Below are 18,558 nucleotides of genomic sequence, written 5' to 3' on the forward strand. Positions count from 1 at the left end.
CAGTGCTCGCGCCCACAGTCACTTTCCCCCAAACGATCCTGTACTGTGAGTGGAGCCTGAAACTGATCGTCCTCCATCATGTGGTGGTCGTCAGACACTACCGGCCTGTCCCTCATGGGCTCAAATGCGTAATCTATGTCGTTAAAAGTGCTCATTTTCTTCTGTGTATACAGGACCACAGCTGTTGTCTATGGAGCTCCGTGGGTCCTACCATGCCAGTGACGTCATCGAAATTGCCAGCGCCAACAAGCGGAATTTTGTGTTGCTATATTAAAAAAGCTATATTATATATATTTTTTTAAATGTTTAGTGTAATTTACTTTTAATTGTCATGAACAACACATTTTCAACGTCGATATTTTTCAGTTCAGTTCATCTTTAAAGGAGTAGTTCACTTTTAAAAAAACTTTTGCTGATAATTTACTCACCCCCATGTCTTCCAAGATGTATGTCTTTCATTCTTCAGTCGAAAAGAAATTAAGGTTTTTGATGAAAAATTTCCAGCATTTTTCTCCATATAATGCACTTTACTGGTAACCAAACGGTTCAAGGTCCAAAAGACAGTTTCAGTGCAAACTGTTCAAAGGGCTTTAAATTATTTCAGACGATGAAATGGTCTAATAAAGCGAAACGATCGCTCATTTAAAAGAAAAATAAGAAAGTTTAAATTTTATAAGCTCAAATGGTCGCCTTGCTCTGTTCTGTGATGCATGTTTGTGACTCACCAGTTCGAACTCGTTCATCAAAATGAACAAATCTTTTCCTGAGTCAATTCGTTCATTTTGTTTGTTGAATAAACCAAATGACACGAAAAAAAAATTGTTCATTTTGATAAACGAGTTCGAACAGGAGAGTCACGAACGCGCATCACAAGGCGATATTTGAGCTTATAAAACTTAAACTTTATTATTATTATTTTATTTTAAAAGAGCGATCGTTTCGCTTGATAAGACCCTTATTCAAAGCCCTTTGAACAGTTTGCACTGAAACTGTCTTTTGGACCTTGAACCATTTGGTTACCAGAATATGGAGAAAAATCCTGGAATGTTTTCATCAAAAAACGTAATTTCTTTTCGACTGAAGAAAGAAAGACATGGATATCTTGGATGACATGGGGTGAGTAAATTATCAGCAAAAGTTTTTTTTTTTTAAATTGATCTACTCCTTTAATGTGATGATACCTGTGTTGAAGATTTTATTATTTAGGAAACAAGTAACTTAGCTATATAAGAATCCACATTTAGTTCCTGGTTCTTTGGATCTGACATTTAGCAGCCCAATGCTGATACAACAGAGTACTATTTCAGTATGTCACATGGTACAAGGTATTTTTAAAACTATCTATAGGATGTCTGACCTTCTATGGAAGAGGATGTATGTATATAACTCTGAACACAAAAAAGTTGGGAGCGCAATAGGGCCGGAGGGCCAGTGGGCCAGAGCGTTAGAGCAACTATGCTGCAGAAGTTGCTCAGCTTTGTTTGTGAATAAAGTCTAATATTTCTGGCATCAGAGATCTCTGAGAAGTCATTTCAAAAAGACAGAAACCACTTCACCTGCCATTCTGCAGTACCAGTACTCACTGATTGCCGGCTGCTTTTAAACGTTTTAACACACTCCTGTGAGGGTTTGTGTAAGAGAAAAGTTTTTTTTTTTTTTTCCCAATGCAGCATTGAGCTTTGTAGCCAATCACAGGCATATGTTGAGTGTGTTACTGCAAATCTTATGTGTGTTAATAATACCCTATGGTTAATACTGACAATCAGATTATTCTGTTTAGGTTAGCAAGAATCCGCCCAACAAACGGCTGAGTTTTTGCTCAGCACAAGTTCTACACGCTTGCGAATCCTTTCATTATAATCCTATATAAAGTGTAACACAATGTCAATAAGAGATTCATCAGACAACGTATACAGATTAATTGATAATAATGGGTGTTTTTGCAAGAACACAGCTTTGTGTACCTAACTGAAATAATTGTCAGCTTCAGTAATTATAATGAGAGTGATCTTTGCTCGCTTTCTGTAGTGTCCCAAGAAATATTGTAAGAATGTTTAGAAAATTAATGTTGACAAATAAAAATATGACACGAAAACATGTCAATGAAAACATGAAAGTATGACCAGAAAAAATAACTCTGCTAGATGATGCATCAATGTTATCGAAAAAAAAAACAAAAAAAACAATGATAGAAACAGAAATAGTTGCTTGAGGTAAAGTTGAAGAGTAAACAATCTCCAGTAAACTGAAGCCTGTTCTATGACACATCGTAAGAGATTATTAATAATCAAATATCATAGGCACTTAACATAAACGTAACATTACAACTTCCACAAGAGGACGTGAATGCACATGTAAACTTGAGTGTGCAAGTTTTTTATAGTCTATGGTTTGAAAGGGAAACTCCCTTAAGAGCACACTGATACACGGGCAACTAAAGCACAGAATTTACAACATTCTATCACAATCCTGTTCACATTATAATGCTATATATGGCATGTACACACATCTTGCACTTTATTTTATTTTTAATGATAGAAAGTCATCACTGCACGTTTACAACTTTAAATAAAACAGGTTTACTGTTAAAAAGTTGGAAACTGCTGGATTAAAACTGCTGGATTATTAATTTTATCCATTATTTATAATGAAAATGAAAAAAATTATGGAAAAAGAAATAGTTATCTAAAAGGAATTACCATCTCAAATAACCCAACGGTAGTCAATAATGACAGACATTGCATTTGAGCTGAAACTGAAGGGTAAATGAACGGTCGGTATAAACTGCAGCGTTTTGCTAGCTGATTATTAAACGCATCTTATATTTGAGATTAATCAGATATAGACAATATAAAAGTAATCTTAAAACTTCTGCATAAAAGGACGGGAATGCGCACATGAACTTTGACTTTTGACCCTGCTTGTCTGATGTGTAACTCTTGCTGTGCTCTTCCTTTAACAGCACGCTGAAAAACTCAAACACAGAGAATTTACAGTATTCTATTACAATCGTGTTCTCATTATAATATTGTGTATATGATGGATTGGCGCTGCACATCTTGCACTTAAATGCATTTCATAATCACAGTGATTCCAGGCATCACTGCAACACACTTTCAAATCCAGTTTCACTTTAGTTTGCTGGTCTGGAAGGCGTGCTGTCTAACGCTAACAAATCATACCTCAGGAAACACCCTAAATACCGCAATAACCAATAAGAAAAAAAGACAAATATTTTTTTTAAGTCAGGGCGATCACTTGAGTACTCTTGCCCATCCCTAAATTCCCTTGAATTTATTTCTGATTTATCATCAGTACTGGGCTTGCAGTTCACATGGATAGGGTACATTGTACTGCGTGTGTGGATGACCATGTTCGACCAAGACCATTTTGACCCCGGAAAAACCCTGTAATGTCATTATAAACATACCTGAAAATACTCATTGATGCATATGATGAGACCTGCACATAAGCCTCGTCCACAAAGACGGTCTTGAAGCAAGCATATGGGTAGCGACAGGTGAGGATCTCCTCATAGAACTCAAAAATCTCATGCAGGTAGGACATGGTGTGCTTCAGCAGGGGCAGAAGCTGAGGCAAGCAAAAATGAGTCACCTGTGAAAGCACAACATATTTGATTTAGAATTTAGTGAATAAAAAAGCAACAATAATTGCATTGGAAAACATTTACATTTGAAAATGTTTTTTACATTTAATATATAAGCATTATATATGTATGTACCTAATTCTCTCGATCTGGGGAATCTGGATGATCTAATGTATCTAACCTGCTGTGACTCACCTACAATTAGAACATTAAACATTCTGGCAGCCCATATCACATGTTTATAAATAAAAAAAAAAGCACACCACCATCTAGTGGACAACTGCAGAAGGGAAACTTGTTCAAGTCAATAACAATGCCAGATATGTCTATGCTGGGTATCTGCAGGAAGTTTAATACTTTTTAATACAATTTTAAGGAACTTTGTATAGTGTACATACATAAACTAAATAATAAACTGTGTTCATATGTATATTACTGCTCATATGTATAATACTTTATATATACAAATGTATATATAAAGTATAGAGATGGATTAAAGCACAAGATAGAAAGTACCAGTAAAATGTACTATCACTACCTCAACATCTTTATTAGGAACAGCCTTGCAGCAGTGTTTAATTTTTTTTACAGTTTTCTTTTTTTTTTTAAATAAAAGTAATTTAATGTTATGTTAATAACGAGCAATGCACTTTGTCTCCTGTTTTGCTCACATAATCATGTGTTACTATTACATTGTAAAAAAAATAAATAATAATATTTTAGTAGTATTACTCAGGATTGCCAGTCTGGAAGTTCATGTTGATGATAAAAATAAAAATATTAAAAACATTTGTTTATATGATACTGATACCCGATACTGCACTCCTGTACCCGTACTCATTAAAATGCTTCGATATCAACAACCGATACCACACAGCATGTACAGTACCATGCTTGTGACAAAGAAACACAGAAAACAGAGCAAACAAAGATCAGAAAGTATACATCAAAGAAGTACATCAATAAAGTAAATGTATTATATTTATAGAATGTTAAACAAATTAAATGTGTACGGCTATAATTGAAATGCAGAGTGGGATTGAGCAGTGGCACAACTTGTGGAGGCGCAGATCCCTTTTTCACAGACATGGCTGAAAAGTTTATAGTTCGGTCAGATATGGCAATAGCAAAGAAAGTAAATGGGAAGCATATTACTTATTACTAACGTTAACTGGTGGTAGAGAAAGAGAGAGAGAGAGAGAGAGAGAGAGAGAGAGAGAGAGAGAGAGAGAGAGAGAGAGAGAGAGAGAGAGAGAGCATTTCTGTTGCATGCTCTTGATTGCTGCTCATTTATACATGCGTCATTTGAAATAAAAGTATCTCGAATGTGCAAGTAAAAACATGGAAGTTCCTTTCATTATTATAGGAAGGCGGTTCAGGAATCACATGACGTTCTCAAGAAGTTTTCTGTGCGCAAACATTAGAAGCGTACACTGAATAGCCAGTTGAATCGCATTCTCTGTCATGTCTTCATGCACATGAATGGACAAATTCACACAAAAACTTATAGGCAAGAATCCTTGTGAAACAGTCAGTTATGTTTTCAGTGAACGTAAACAGTTGAAAATGAAACGCGTGTAACAGTATAAACTCACAGTGCAACTCATTAAGTGACAGCAGCCTCAGTATCTGCAAGTACTAAAAATAAAAGTAGGACTCATTCTGGAGAAAGTGGTACTGGTGCTAGTTAATTGAAATAAAGCTGAAATAAAACAAAATATAAATAAATATTAGTTGAAAACTAGGGCTGGGCGATAAATCGATTTTATCGATTAACTCGAATTTGTAGTTTGTGCCGATTTGCGGCGATTTTCTTGAATGAAAATCGGTTTTCTTTAACAACCGCTGACGCGGCCATCTAGGCTCCCGTAGTTCCGACCACGCTCGACGCTTGCTATGATAGAGATTCACTAAGAACATGGCAAATGAACAAGACCGCGGCAGCAGAAGCACACCCGCCGAAAACATGTACAAGCTGAAACTGCAGGGCCGCCAACTCTCACAATTTCACTGTGAGAGACGCAATTGTCACTTTTTACACTCTCTCACGCACACATCCATTTTCTCACGCAGAGAAACATCGCAAAGCAAAGAGCAAGAGGACACTGACACCAAAAGACAGCGCAGGTTATTATTGATGAGACAGATTCTCAGCTCTCAGATTCTGTCAATTTTATTACGAAATTCAAACAATAAACACCGTTTTGGCGATTGTAAATGTGACGTGATCACGTGAAAGATAACAGATCTCAGTTCAAGCGGCACGTGAACCGATCATCTGTGACTCTTTACTGCTAACTTACTGAAATAAAACCGATCGATCAGTGTTTTTCAACCGCGGAAAGATGTCCATAAAACAGCTGGAGAACAAAAAGTTGGAGAACAACATGTGTCACGTAACGTTACTTTTACCTCAGACCCTTTGCCTCAGACTGACTCAGGAATGCCTTTTAATGACCCATAGCACGCATGTTAGTTGGACTTAATTGCTATAGAGAGGAGCATTTTGCTAAATATGATAACTATATTACACATTTATTATATTTGACCTATATCATTAAAATATTATAACGTTGTTTGTTATAATAAAAACGCATTATATTTAATTGATATAGTTTTAACCTTTAATAATACCAGCTGACAGGGCTCTCTGTATGTATACAGCATTAAGTAATTTATTTTTGGAGAACAATTAACATAACACATTAATGTATCTACTGTACCTAATATTTATCCAAAGGAATTGATATTGAATCAATATCAGAATCAAATCTTTGAAATTGTGAAATTTGTGTTAAGCAATAATAAAAACAGTAGCATACAGTCTTTGTACCATGTAAACATTGTGTTTATGGTTAATAAACCTAATAAAATTATGTTTAGTTAACAAATAATTTGACAATCACAATAAACGTATTGTGATGCAAGTTGTTTTTATTTTTTATTTTTTACAATACCAATCCACCCATTTCATGTTATGTTACATTTACACTATTTACAATGACAGGTAGGCTTGGGCGGTATTACGGTAATATCGAATACCGCGGGATCTAAAAATAGCAACGGTATCATTTTCAATATCGTCACACCGTCAGAAAAAAAAAACAATGCACTTAAATAGGAGACAAGGAATCCTTGTCTCCTATATAAGTGCAATGTTTTAAATACAATTTATTTAATGGCTAAAATGCTTATATCTGGTTCTCATGACGTGACAGTGTGGTGACGAGAGAGTGGGGGAGAGAGGGCAAAGATTGCAAGTTGCGCACCGAGTGACTTGGTCTCGAAGAAGAACACGACTTCTGCAGTTTGGCAGGGATGGGCATTTCAAGCAAAAATAATATTTAAAGATTGCCTGGTATTATTCGATTATTATTTAAAAATTGCGCCCCACCACCACATGCACGCCACATGCATGTAGTCTACAGCGGGCCAGACCGTGTGACGCTTAAATATAAGCTAGGGTTGAAAAAAAAAAACGTATTCCTTTCATATTTTTTTAATAATATGATGTTTTTCTATGTATGTTGATTTTATGAAAAGGGAACTTCATGAGATGACTAAGATAAGATCATAAAATGCGCAATATCGGAAAACATTTGGAATGGGTCAGTCAGACATGATTATGACCACTTATTACGTTTTGTTTTGTAGAAATCCTTTCTTTAAAACAAATTTCGTTTTGAATAAATTGCATCTTCATTTTAATTTTTTTTTCATCAACGAATTGCCTGGATTAATTAATAATAAGCAAATATAGTGATCAGGACATGCGCCGGCGCGTGACTGGAGCGCGACTCATACATGAACTGAACCTCGCATATAAGAAACAAGATCTGAGAAGTGTGTATAGTAAGCTTGAAATGTCTTCTTTAACAATCTAAAAGAAATTGGCTGCTCTCTGCTTATGTTTAGGCTAATTCATATGTAGTGTGCATTACTCTTTATTCGCGTTCACTACCGCGAAGATGCGAGTTTGCATGCAATCTTTATCTTTGCAGCAATTGACATAGAAAACACGTTGGGTCAGTCAGACATGATTATGACCACTTATTACGTTTTGTTTTGTACAAAGCCTTTCTTTAAAACGAATTTCGTTTTGAATAAATTGCATCTTCATTTATTATTTTTTTTTTCATCAATGAATTGCCTGGATTAGGCTAATAAATAAAAAGCAAAGATAGTAATCAGGACACGCGCCGACGCGTGACTGGAGCGCGATTCATACATGAACTGAAACTCGGCATATAAGATGCATGTCTTAATGATCTGAGAAGTGTGTATATATATGTAAGCTTGAAATGTCTATACTTTTAAACAAAACAATTACAAGCTAAAAGAAATGGGCTGCTCTCTGCTATAGGCTTATTCATATGAAGTGTGCATTAGGCTACTCTTTATTCGTGTTTTCATACCATGAAGATGCCAGTTTGCATCGTCAATGCAATCTTTATCTTTGCAGCAACTGACATAGAAAACACTAGTTTATTAATAAATAATTTTATCTCGGCTCCACTCGGCTCGCGTCGAGAGCTCGTGGCGCGTGATCTCCATAAATGCGCTCCCCTCTCTAGAGGAAATATCACCACTCTGCTCACATTCTCTGGTGTGAGACAATGTGCATCTCCTGTTTTCTAATAGTTGATGAACAGCTTTTAGATGCATTATTGGAACCGACACTCTCTGGTTGAACGTGTCATCATGTGTGATGCCGTCTGAGCCTTATCTCGTAATTTTTAATTAGTCACGCGGTAATACCGTATACCGCGGTAAAATAGGGAGGAGGTTTGACGGTATGTAAATTTGGATACCGCCCATGCCTAATGACAGGGCCTGCCCTCTTGTCTTTTTGGCTTGTTGTTTCTGATTGCACTTTAATCCAGATAATATCACAGAAGGGAATATCAAAACAAAATAAAGTTAAAACTTGTTTTGAACAATTTCTTTGTCATCTGCAGATTGATTTTAAGTAGGGACAGAAAAAAAAATCGATTTAAATCGTAAATTGGATTTTTGGTGAAAAAATCTGGGATTTTTTTTAGGCCATATCGCCCAGCCCTATGAAAAATGTAGACTAAATGAACCATAATAGTATTATAAAAAATAAAAAAAAAACATTAATAAAATGACAAAAGCACCAGAGGTTGCGTGAGACTATCATTGTCTGTCATTTTGACAGACAGGGCCATAAAAATTGTGTCAATCTATTATTACCCATCATTTTTGATTTTCAGATTTTAATAAGACTTCTTTAGCTTTTGTTTTCATTCATATTTTAATAATGAACTTACAGGACAATCATATATGCTAGATTATTAATTTATTTTGAACAGATGACAAAAACTGAGTGAAATTTCATGTTCAACACAAATCAGATGTTTTTTGTTTTTTTTACATGCTGACAGCAGGGACAATTAAAATACAGCCTATTGTGCATTAACAGGCAGTTAATAAGCGCACAATATATTACAAAATATAGTTTTGAATACAAGAACATAATGTAAAAAAATGATCAATGCTCTAGGCCTATCTGCCTGAACTCAAATCTTCCTTCTGTTCTGCATTCCTCCTGGTCTGCTGGGTGCTTGTCTGTGCTTAATCAAGCGCATCAAGTGAGACTGATGCAGAGGCTATTTTCATTAAACTTCACGTCTCAACATGTCGTGTTCCTTCATTTCGTTTTGGAGTTTGTGTATTCGGTTTTTTCGAATGGGGGAATACTTGTAAAATGAGTGTATGTAATTAAAGGGACAATCCAACCATTTGCATTAAGCTTTCCATTGTTAGAAACCCACTCATACTACTGAATGATCGTGCAAAACTCTCTCATTTTCCCCAGAGAAGAGAGAATTCCGCTATTTACCTTTTTCACTTCCTCCCACAATAATGCAAAAATAGTCATTTTACGTGTAGGAGGTGTAAGAGGGGGGATTTCTGTAAAGACTACAAGCACTAGTTCCCCCCATTTCAAACCCACCCATAAGGGATTGGACCTAATGCGCTAACAGACCTATCACTGATAAAAAGTTTGAAGTTTTTAAAACTTTTTGAAAATAAGGATGAAGTTACTGAAACCGCAGATGGATGCATTATGGAGGATTGGGATTACACATAGTTGGCAGCCATCTTTTTTTGGAAGCTAAGCTAGCAGGCTCTTGTTCTGTGGAGAAAGCCAAGTAGTGGGGTTTACCATCCTCTTTATTTAGCTTTTAGGATTTTTAGGATTTAGCTTTTGCTTTCTGCAGTCGCCATTCATTGTTTACATGCACAGCGTTTATTTCAATCTAACTGAATTCATTCTGATTGGTGAATCTTAATGTAGTGTTTATGTGAACGCTAAACAAGTGATCGGTTGATGTGTGTTTTAACATTGCAAAGAAAATTCCCGCTCCTCTGTGAGTGATACGAGACTCACAGGTGTCTTTTATGTATTATTTTGAAGGAAAACCACTGGAAGACGTTTCCACATTGTTGACAACTCAGACAGATCAAGCTGTAATCGTCTGCCCACAAAAAAAACTTTAAAAATGACGTAGTCTTACCCACCAAATCTCTAAACAATGGATTTAAAACTAAAAATGACATTAGATTTTCACACACACACCTCATGCATGTAGGGGTCCACCAGAATCTCGAAGGGCCCCACAGCCAGGGAAATGTTTGGGGCCGCAGTGGGAATGGGCAGCATGTAGTGGTAGCTCTTCTTGCGCATATCGTTGGTGTAGACTGTCTCCACTAGGTCCCCACAGGACACTGCCACCATGGAGGCATCCACTGTGAACTCAAGCTTCCATGTGCACAGCTCAGAGTATGAGTCTACACATGGAAACCAGAACCTAGTGAAGAAGATTAGGAAATCTATAACAATCAAAAATACTATTACACTCATACAGACAAGTTGGTGTGTATAAACATTATGGGTGTGCTATATATTGGCAGCATGCGTGTGCGCATTTAGAGTGCATGCTTTCTCTGCATGATAACATATTAAAACGCAAAATTCAAGATATGGGGGCAACATATAGTTAAACAATATTATGTGAAGAGCGACATATCGACACAATTGCAAATGTGATATATTAAATTATTAAAAAAATTAAATTAATGTTGATTGCGATTTAACTTTTTTTCATTTTAAATAGTGGGTAATGTTTCTGTTGGTGCATGAACAGTATCTGCAAAGTTGCAGCGCTGAAAGTTCAGTGTAAGCAAAGATATTGTCTTTTAAAAATCAGGAAATTTAATGCCTACAAAAACGACTCGATTGGGACTACAGCTGGGTTTTTTGACGTCACTAACCCATACATTTACATCAACCCTCAACCCTTTGAATATGCAAAAGGGCTGGCCATATTTCTATGGCTCGTCAAGTGTGTTATGTTCACCCAGTTATGTATGTACTTGATTCAATGACTCTCTCATTAAGTAAGTTGCTGCATCAGAAATCGCATACTCTCGGCGTAGATACTATTTTTGAATAAGTAATAACTCTACACCTCTAAAATGTGTTCTATGTAATTGAATGTGTGTAGTATTAATGTAATCTTGACATGTTATCACTGTCATGTGTCTACCAGTGTCAGTGGTGTCACTTCCCCGTCATTCACCACTCTTCTCCCATGGCCTCATGAGATAGTAAAGTCTCTATCGTATGCACACTTCAGAATTTTGCCAGAAGTAGTACATAGTAGGCATTTTTTGTGCACTATTTACTATGGAAGTATGAGATTTTAGATGCAGCCAATTACTTTGTTCAGAAAGGTAATCAGCCGTTTGAACGATTTGACTGAATAAATGACTAAATTGCTCACTCATTAAGAGTGACTTGCAACAACCTACTGCTGGTTTTAGTTTAATAAAAGTATAATTAAAGTATCTTTTATTTATTTTTAAAATAATTTCATATTTTAAAAATCAAAGTTTTATTTTTAAAACATTAATCTCAACATTATCTATGCCATTAAAACTACAAGTTAAATTATATGCTAATTATTTCCCATCTGCCTTTCTGCTGTTAGAAAAATGCCGTTCATCAGGTCCAGTTTTGCATCCAGCCTCTCACAGGGATTTCGGATGCCCCAACGCCTGTGATGAGAAGACCAACGCCTGTGAAGAGACGACTCAACGCCGGCGATATGTTATGGCACCGTTTTATATATAAAAAATATTTAGATTTAATATTTATATATAAACAATATGAATGTTAGCCAGAGGAGAATTGCCCCCCGACTGAGCCTGGGTTCTCCCAAGGTTTTTTTTTCTCCATCCAATCTGATGGAGCTTTGGTTCCTTGCCACTGTTGCCTTGCTTTTGGCTTGCTCAGTTGGGGATATTTAATATTTAACAATATTATTGATCTGTGTTGTACTACTTTCATGTTATCACTGTGAAGCTGCTTTGATACAATCTGTATTGTGAAAAGCGCTATATAAATAAATGTGACTTGACTTAAATTAATTCATGTTAAATTAATTTGTGTAAATAAATATAAATGCCACTTCAGATGCAGCTTTGTGTTTTCTTCTGCATTGTAAAACAAATTTCATTTGTTTGGTAAAAATAATGTCTTACTATTCTAATTGTCTACCATCTAAATAATTATATTGATGAAATGTAAAAATTTGACATAAAAGAATACATAGGTTAGAAAAAAAGTACCTGTACTTGTCGTAAGCCTATTGTGAGTGTAGGTCTACTTCAGAGTAGAGTTTTAAAAGATGATTTTATTTAAGCTGTTATGAGAAAAATAAATTCAAGTGAATGCGCTGCTGCGTTTGTGGAACTCTAATTAATGGCAGAATTAAATTCCCCATGAAATCAAATTTGACCATACTTACTTTGTTTGCCTAAATTGATCGTTTTGTGGTGAAAAATTCATACATGCAAGTCAAACCACACAAAAAAAAAGATTTTGGCTTCGTAATCTTTAATCAAATTTTGAAAATGCCCCTCCCCTCTGCATTGGAGGACCTTGCCCAATGACGTAGGCTTTACAGTTTGGGTGTCTCCTTAACATCCATAACCACACCCCTCCAACTGACAGATGCTGTGTGTTTGCGAGCGCCAAGCGAGCATTGATTGACAGCGTGTGTAAACTTGCGTCATCCTCCATTTCAGAATGAAACACCCATTTTTCTAGATCCAATCAGGTGCTAGTTGGAAAAAAAGCCACGCCCACTATTTTGCCTCATTTAGTATTCCGTTTCTCTCAGAAAAACGTCACAACACTGGAGAAAAGTTGTTTGCAACTTCCGGTTCACGGGGACTTTAAACTCGATTTTAGAATACACACTCGGCGTGGTGTGTCAAAATACTTAATTATAAACTTCAATATTCATTCAATAAAATTCATTCAAAACAACCTCAAAACACTTTGTGACATTTTAAAAATAAATGTATTAAGGCCACTGGAACCAGGATCGTAACTAAAATGCGCTGCACTGGTTCAGATTTTTTATTTGTTGTTTAAACGTGCGTTACATACTTGAAAAAAAAAATTAAAAAAAAAAATATATATATATATATATATATATATATATATATGATATTGTCTATTTAAGCTAATTATAGCATTGATTACTGTGGAGGGAAATCCCCCACCAGCAAATCGCACCTTGCTAGGTTATGCTTTTAAAAATTCTTTAGTGATTTCTGTGATTTTTAGTGAAGTGATTTCCGCATGGATCCACATTAACAGAACTGCTTTTGAAGATGTAAATTCAATCTGTTGGATTTGATTTGTTCCTTAATGTAAAATGGAAATGCATGGTAATTTTATGAATACCCTGTTTATTCGGGATTAGAAACAGTGTCATCAAAATGATTGAAACCTAATTTCTACCACTCAAACATAGCTTTTCTCACTGAGAAATGCCCAGAAGTTCGATTGTTCAGCAGTCAGTGTGCGCGCGCGTGAGAGAAACGCTCTTCAATCTTCTCATTCCTTAATAGTTTAGCATCATTGATTGCATCAGATTTATTTTCACTGACTGCAAGATATGCCTATTTTAACTTTTGATTCATTAAATGTTCTGCATTCTATTTAAAATGTAGGCTACTTTTACATAATTACGTTCTGTAATTCCTTACAGGAATGTCCTTTGCGCCACCTGGTGGTCATTTCGCGAACGACTTTATAATGCGACTGGTTTATTTTTGCCGCGGTGGATTTGCTGCGGCAGTTGTCGCGGCGGTAATAGTCATTCTGGTTGTCCACCTACTGTATAGGTAAAATTGCCTATAAAGGGTAAAAATAAAATCAATTTAAAATATCACACTCAGGTTTTTCCTACATTGGTTTTTCTGCAGTACCAGTCCAGAACTCGCTGATAGCCGGCTGTTTTAAAAAGCTTTAAAATGCTCCCATGAGTGTTTGTGTAAGTGCTCTGTGGAGAGCATCAAAGGTTTCCATTAACAACGTATTTTTGCAGCGATTAGTTTTGTAGCCAATCAGAGACATATCTGTTGAGTAGAGATGGAAATAACAGGGTACCCTACGATACAATACGATACACAGCTCATGATACTGATAATATCGCAATACAGAAATTCTCCGATAATCGATATATTGCTAGACAATCTTGTAATGATAAATCACAATATCAGTCTATGAAAAATAAATGGCATATGAAAAGGTTAAGTGCAGGTTCTCTCTTTATACAAGCCCAAACTGTTAGCACAAAACGTTTCAGTTAATTAAACGAAACATTAAGTAAATTAAACATTTTATGCTTATACTTTTTAAAAGCTTAAACTTGTCTTTGTGTGTAAACGGACACATTTAGCCGCTTATGCCACCCTTAAAAATATTCTTGTTTGCCGTAACCCGACCGACCCTGTCAATTTAGGGCCGACCCAATTTTTGCGGTACAACACTGCGGTACATACACGTCGGTAGAAAAACATTTTGTCTCCAATTTTTGTTCAACGGGTCTGGTAGTGTCACATTTCAGTTTGGCCAGGTAACATTTATTTTCTTTGACTGGCAAGAAATACCAGCTACTAGGTTATTTACTTGTTATGGATTGTCTCCGCAAGTCTGCCGGAAGTTAAGTTTGGGCCAGATTAATGCACATACGCAGTACCGTTTGTTTATGTTGTCACTGCTGAAAGCGTCTATAGCGGGAGGGGGAAATCGGAAAAGCTACACTCCTGAATTGATGTATAATTTGACCAATCAAAGCCCTTGCTGTCTGCGTCACCTCGACGCGTAGTTACAAATTTTTGGAGGTGCACGTCGAGCTACGGCGGAGGGGTCGGAGAACGGGTTCGCGTCGACGGATAGGGGTCTGCGGGGGTACGCCGTCGATTCGACGCATAAGCATAAAACAGGCTTTAAGGCCAATTTATACTTCTGCGTAGGGTGCGCGCAGTAGGTACGGCGTAGCATACGCACAGACGCGTCCCATGCCGCGTACCCTTCGCCGTCGCCTGACGCGCACCTCTTCAAAAATGTAACTACACGTCGCGACGACGCGGACCGCAAGATCGGTGATTGGTCGGCTTGGTAGCATTGCATTTCCTCCTACGCATTTCCGCACGTACCTTCTCACGCATTTCCACCACTGTCTATGATTTCCACACGTACCATCTCCTCCGAAGTCTTCTCTCGTTTCTGCCTTTCAGTTTTAGTAATTTCACTAAAGTGAACTGTTTTTCCACCTCAATAAGCTCCAACTCCAACATGATCAGCTCTCTTTCAGTCGCTATTGCTTGTAGTAACCTAGCTGCGAGGAATCTAAACACAGTGGAACATTAAAACCCTCCGCCGCCAACTAGCGTTTCGGAGCAGTACTGCAGAGCAACCAAGACCTGAACGCAGAAGTATAAATGCTCACAACGGCGTCGCCTACGTCGCCGGCGTACCCTCGACCCAGAAGTATAAATTGGCCTTTACTCACTCACACACACGCACACACAACACACGACACCGCTCGAACCTTCCGAAACATAGTAACGTTATTTCATAAAGTTCGGGGTTGAACCGAATTACAAGGACATTCGCGGGCTTCATTGAACAGGTTTTGCCGCTTTGCTTGATGTTATAACGTTACTCTTGAAGTGCGCGTTCTCTCCCGCGGGAATTTTCCTTACAAATGCTTCACAGAGGCATTATTTATGTCTTTTGGAATGCAGTTGGCTTATATATTAAAACTATGTAAATCACTGAGAAGGCTGCTTTCATTTTAAAGTACTAACACGCGCTTTGTGAAGAGTGCTCGTGCATGCGGCCGTGAGCGACTCATAGTTAAAGTCCTCGTGAAATCAAAATTGAACCCATTTACTTTGTTAGCGCATATTACTAGTCTTGTGGTGAACAATTAATCTGTGCAAGTGAATATATATAAAAAAAATGTTTTACCTTAGTAATCTTTAATCAAAATCTGAAAAGTTACTTCCGGTCTGGAACGGTTTCTTTTTCTGATGACGTAGGTTTCACAGTTTGGGTGGGGAAACGCTTAACCACTCCCCTCAAACCGTTAGTTTGCTATGAGCGAGAGATGGAGAGGAGGAGCGCTAGAGTAAAACCCTGCCCTCTGTTCAATATTCCGTTTCACTTGGAAATACATCACAGCACTGGAGAAAAATCGTTTGCAACTTCCGGTTCACGGGGACTTTAAATGTACTTGCATGTCAAAATGCTTTTATGACGCGAAATTAATTTAAACACGGTCAGTTAAACCAACAGGACAAACCACATTTACAATTTCAAAAGAGATATGTGCATTAGTGTGAATGCAGCTTATCATATCTAAACTGAGGGGAAATCACTCCAGCTCTTGAATGATAAACATTCAGACAGCCTACTTTTAAATACTGAGACCACTCTTTGTTTATTGCTTGTAATGATTTTTTTGTTTGTCTTTATTTACTAGCTTTTATATTTTGAAGCTATATTATTTTATATAGCCTATTTAAAATTCCTAACATGTAATTGGTTTAATTAAATGGGTTTTTTTATATTTATTTTTTTAAGTATGTGTTTTTACACATGTAATTAAATACATATTTTAAGTGTTATTAAGATTAACTAATAAGAAAAAAAAGTAGATCGGATCATGAGCTGCCTAAATTCCCATCCCTACTGTACAATGATTTATTGCTTGTCTTTGTCGACTAATACAGAAGGTAAAGAACTTTTTTTTTTTAAATCTCATATTAAATCGCAATCGCAATATTGGTTAAAAAAAATCGCAATTAGATTATTTTCCATAATCGTTCAGCCCTAGTTAATTCGCTAAACATTTATGTCTGTGATTGGCTACAATGATCAACGCTTCAAAAACAAGTTATTTTTCTTAAGATAGTAAACTTCTATTCACGTTTCCCCAATTCATGTGTTGAGTGCCACCTTGAGTCAAGTCAAGTCACATTTATTTATATAGCACTTTTTACAATACAGATTGTTTCGAAGCAGCTTTACAGAGATAACAGGAAAATAATGCAACAAAGTTTGTTTCCAGAAGAAAATAGCATCACAGTTCAGCTTAAGTAAGTGAGGTTTCATTTCTGTTGTAAAAAAGTTATTAATTTAGTTAATTTACAGTATCTCACAAAAGTGAGTACACCCCTTACATTTTTGTAAATATTTTTATTACATCTTTTCATTGGACAACACTGAAGAAATGACACCATGCAACAATATAAAGTAGTGAGTGTACAGCTTGTAGAACAGTGTAAGTGTCCCCTCAAAATAACTCAAGTAGCTTAATGAAGCTATGAAGCTTCATTAAGATCCTTTCATTTAATTTATTATTTTAGTAAACAAGTATAACTAGGACACTTCACTTTGAGCCTTCCTAAAGAGCACAATAAAAATGCTGAGGATGTAATAGAATTGTAATCTTAGTAATTGTGAATCACTATGCGGAAGTAGCCTAAAATCTTTAATCGTAACTACCTTCACAATGATCTTTCATTTCATGCATATAAATGTCTGCAGCTTACCGTGAAGAATTCTGGTTGCCGAAGGAGAAAACATGGGCTGCTCTTTCTGCCATACTTCCCTCCACATCAGGTACTACAAAATGCAACCCTCCTTTCGGTTGATCCAATGAAAATTCAATGTACACCTTCATAACTTTCATCTCTGCACACACCAGGACAAACAGATTATAATTACAGATATTATTCTGTGCCTTAAAAAATGAACAATCATTCATAGTGAGCACTAGTGACGTCAAAAGTTCCGCCACTTCGATAGAAAATTAAAATACCAGATTTTTTTTATCTTCCAGTAAAAATGACAGATTTCATCAGATGACAACCTCACACATGTTTCTCACAACTCAAAATATAATCAACAACAAATCCCAATATTATCAACAAAAAATACCCAACCTACATTTTTGTCTTCTTCAATAATCAGTTACACTCAAATGTACGTCACAGTAAGACAAAAAAAAAAGGATCTATCAAAGCTTTCATTTCATTAGTTTCATTCAGTTGTTGAAACTTTCAGATTACAAAACACGCAAGCCATAATGCCTGGCTCACACTACAGGGGCCTGTTTCAGAAAGGAGGTTAAGTGAAAACTCTGAGTATGTTAACCCTGAAATGAGACAAACTCTGGGGTTTCCGTTTCAGAAACGGGGGTATATCAAACCTGAGCAAGTCAAGCCCGTTTCTGAAAGAGAGGTAAGTTATACTCAGAGTCAGTTACCATGGTAACTTACTCTGTGAACCTAACCTGGTCGGGAGCAGGTTTTCTTCAGTAAACCCAGAGTTTCTTGCGGTCTCCTTCCCTTTTTTAAAGAGGAAGTGCTGTTTAAAAACCAACAATAATACTAAAACGTATTTACACATTCTTTAAGGAATATATATATATATTGTTTGTCCATGGTTTAATTGACTAAATCTGTTTTGCAGCACTTATAAAAAATAAAAGGATTAAAACGTTTGCTAAACTTTTATTTGATTACCACCGTTTTTGATAATATATTTCTATTAA

General features: G+C 36.4%; 1 protein-coding gene across 1 annotated transcript in view; it reads right to left on the bottom strand.

Moving 5' to 3' along the window:
* Positions 1-18,558, bottom strand: part of taf2 (TAF2 RNA polymerase II, TATA box binding protein (TBP)-associated factor) — an 84,124-nt gene that overhangs the window by 53,274 nt on the left and 12,292 nt on the right. Inside the window, exons 5-7 of the mRNA XM_089117474.1 lie at positions 17,555-17,696; positions 10,212-10,443; positions 3,431-3,615 (exon numbers count right to left, since the gene is read on the bottom strand). Coding sequence (XP_088973600.1) covers positions 3,431-3,615; positions 10,212-10,443; positions 17,555-17,696 — 559 coding nt within the window. The remainder of the gene's footprint in view (positions 1-3,430; positions 3,616-10,211; positions 10,444-17,554; positions 17,697-18,558) is intronic.

This window comes from Pimephales promelas, chromosome 12 (genome assembly GCF_988280905.1).
Source record: "Pimephales promelas chromosome 12, fPimPro1.hap1.1, whole genome shotgun sequence".
Classification (NCBI taxonomy): domain Eukaryota; kingdom Metazoa; phylum Chordata; class Actinopteri; order Cypriniformes; family Leuciscidae; genus Pimephales; species Pimephales promelas.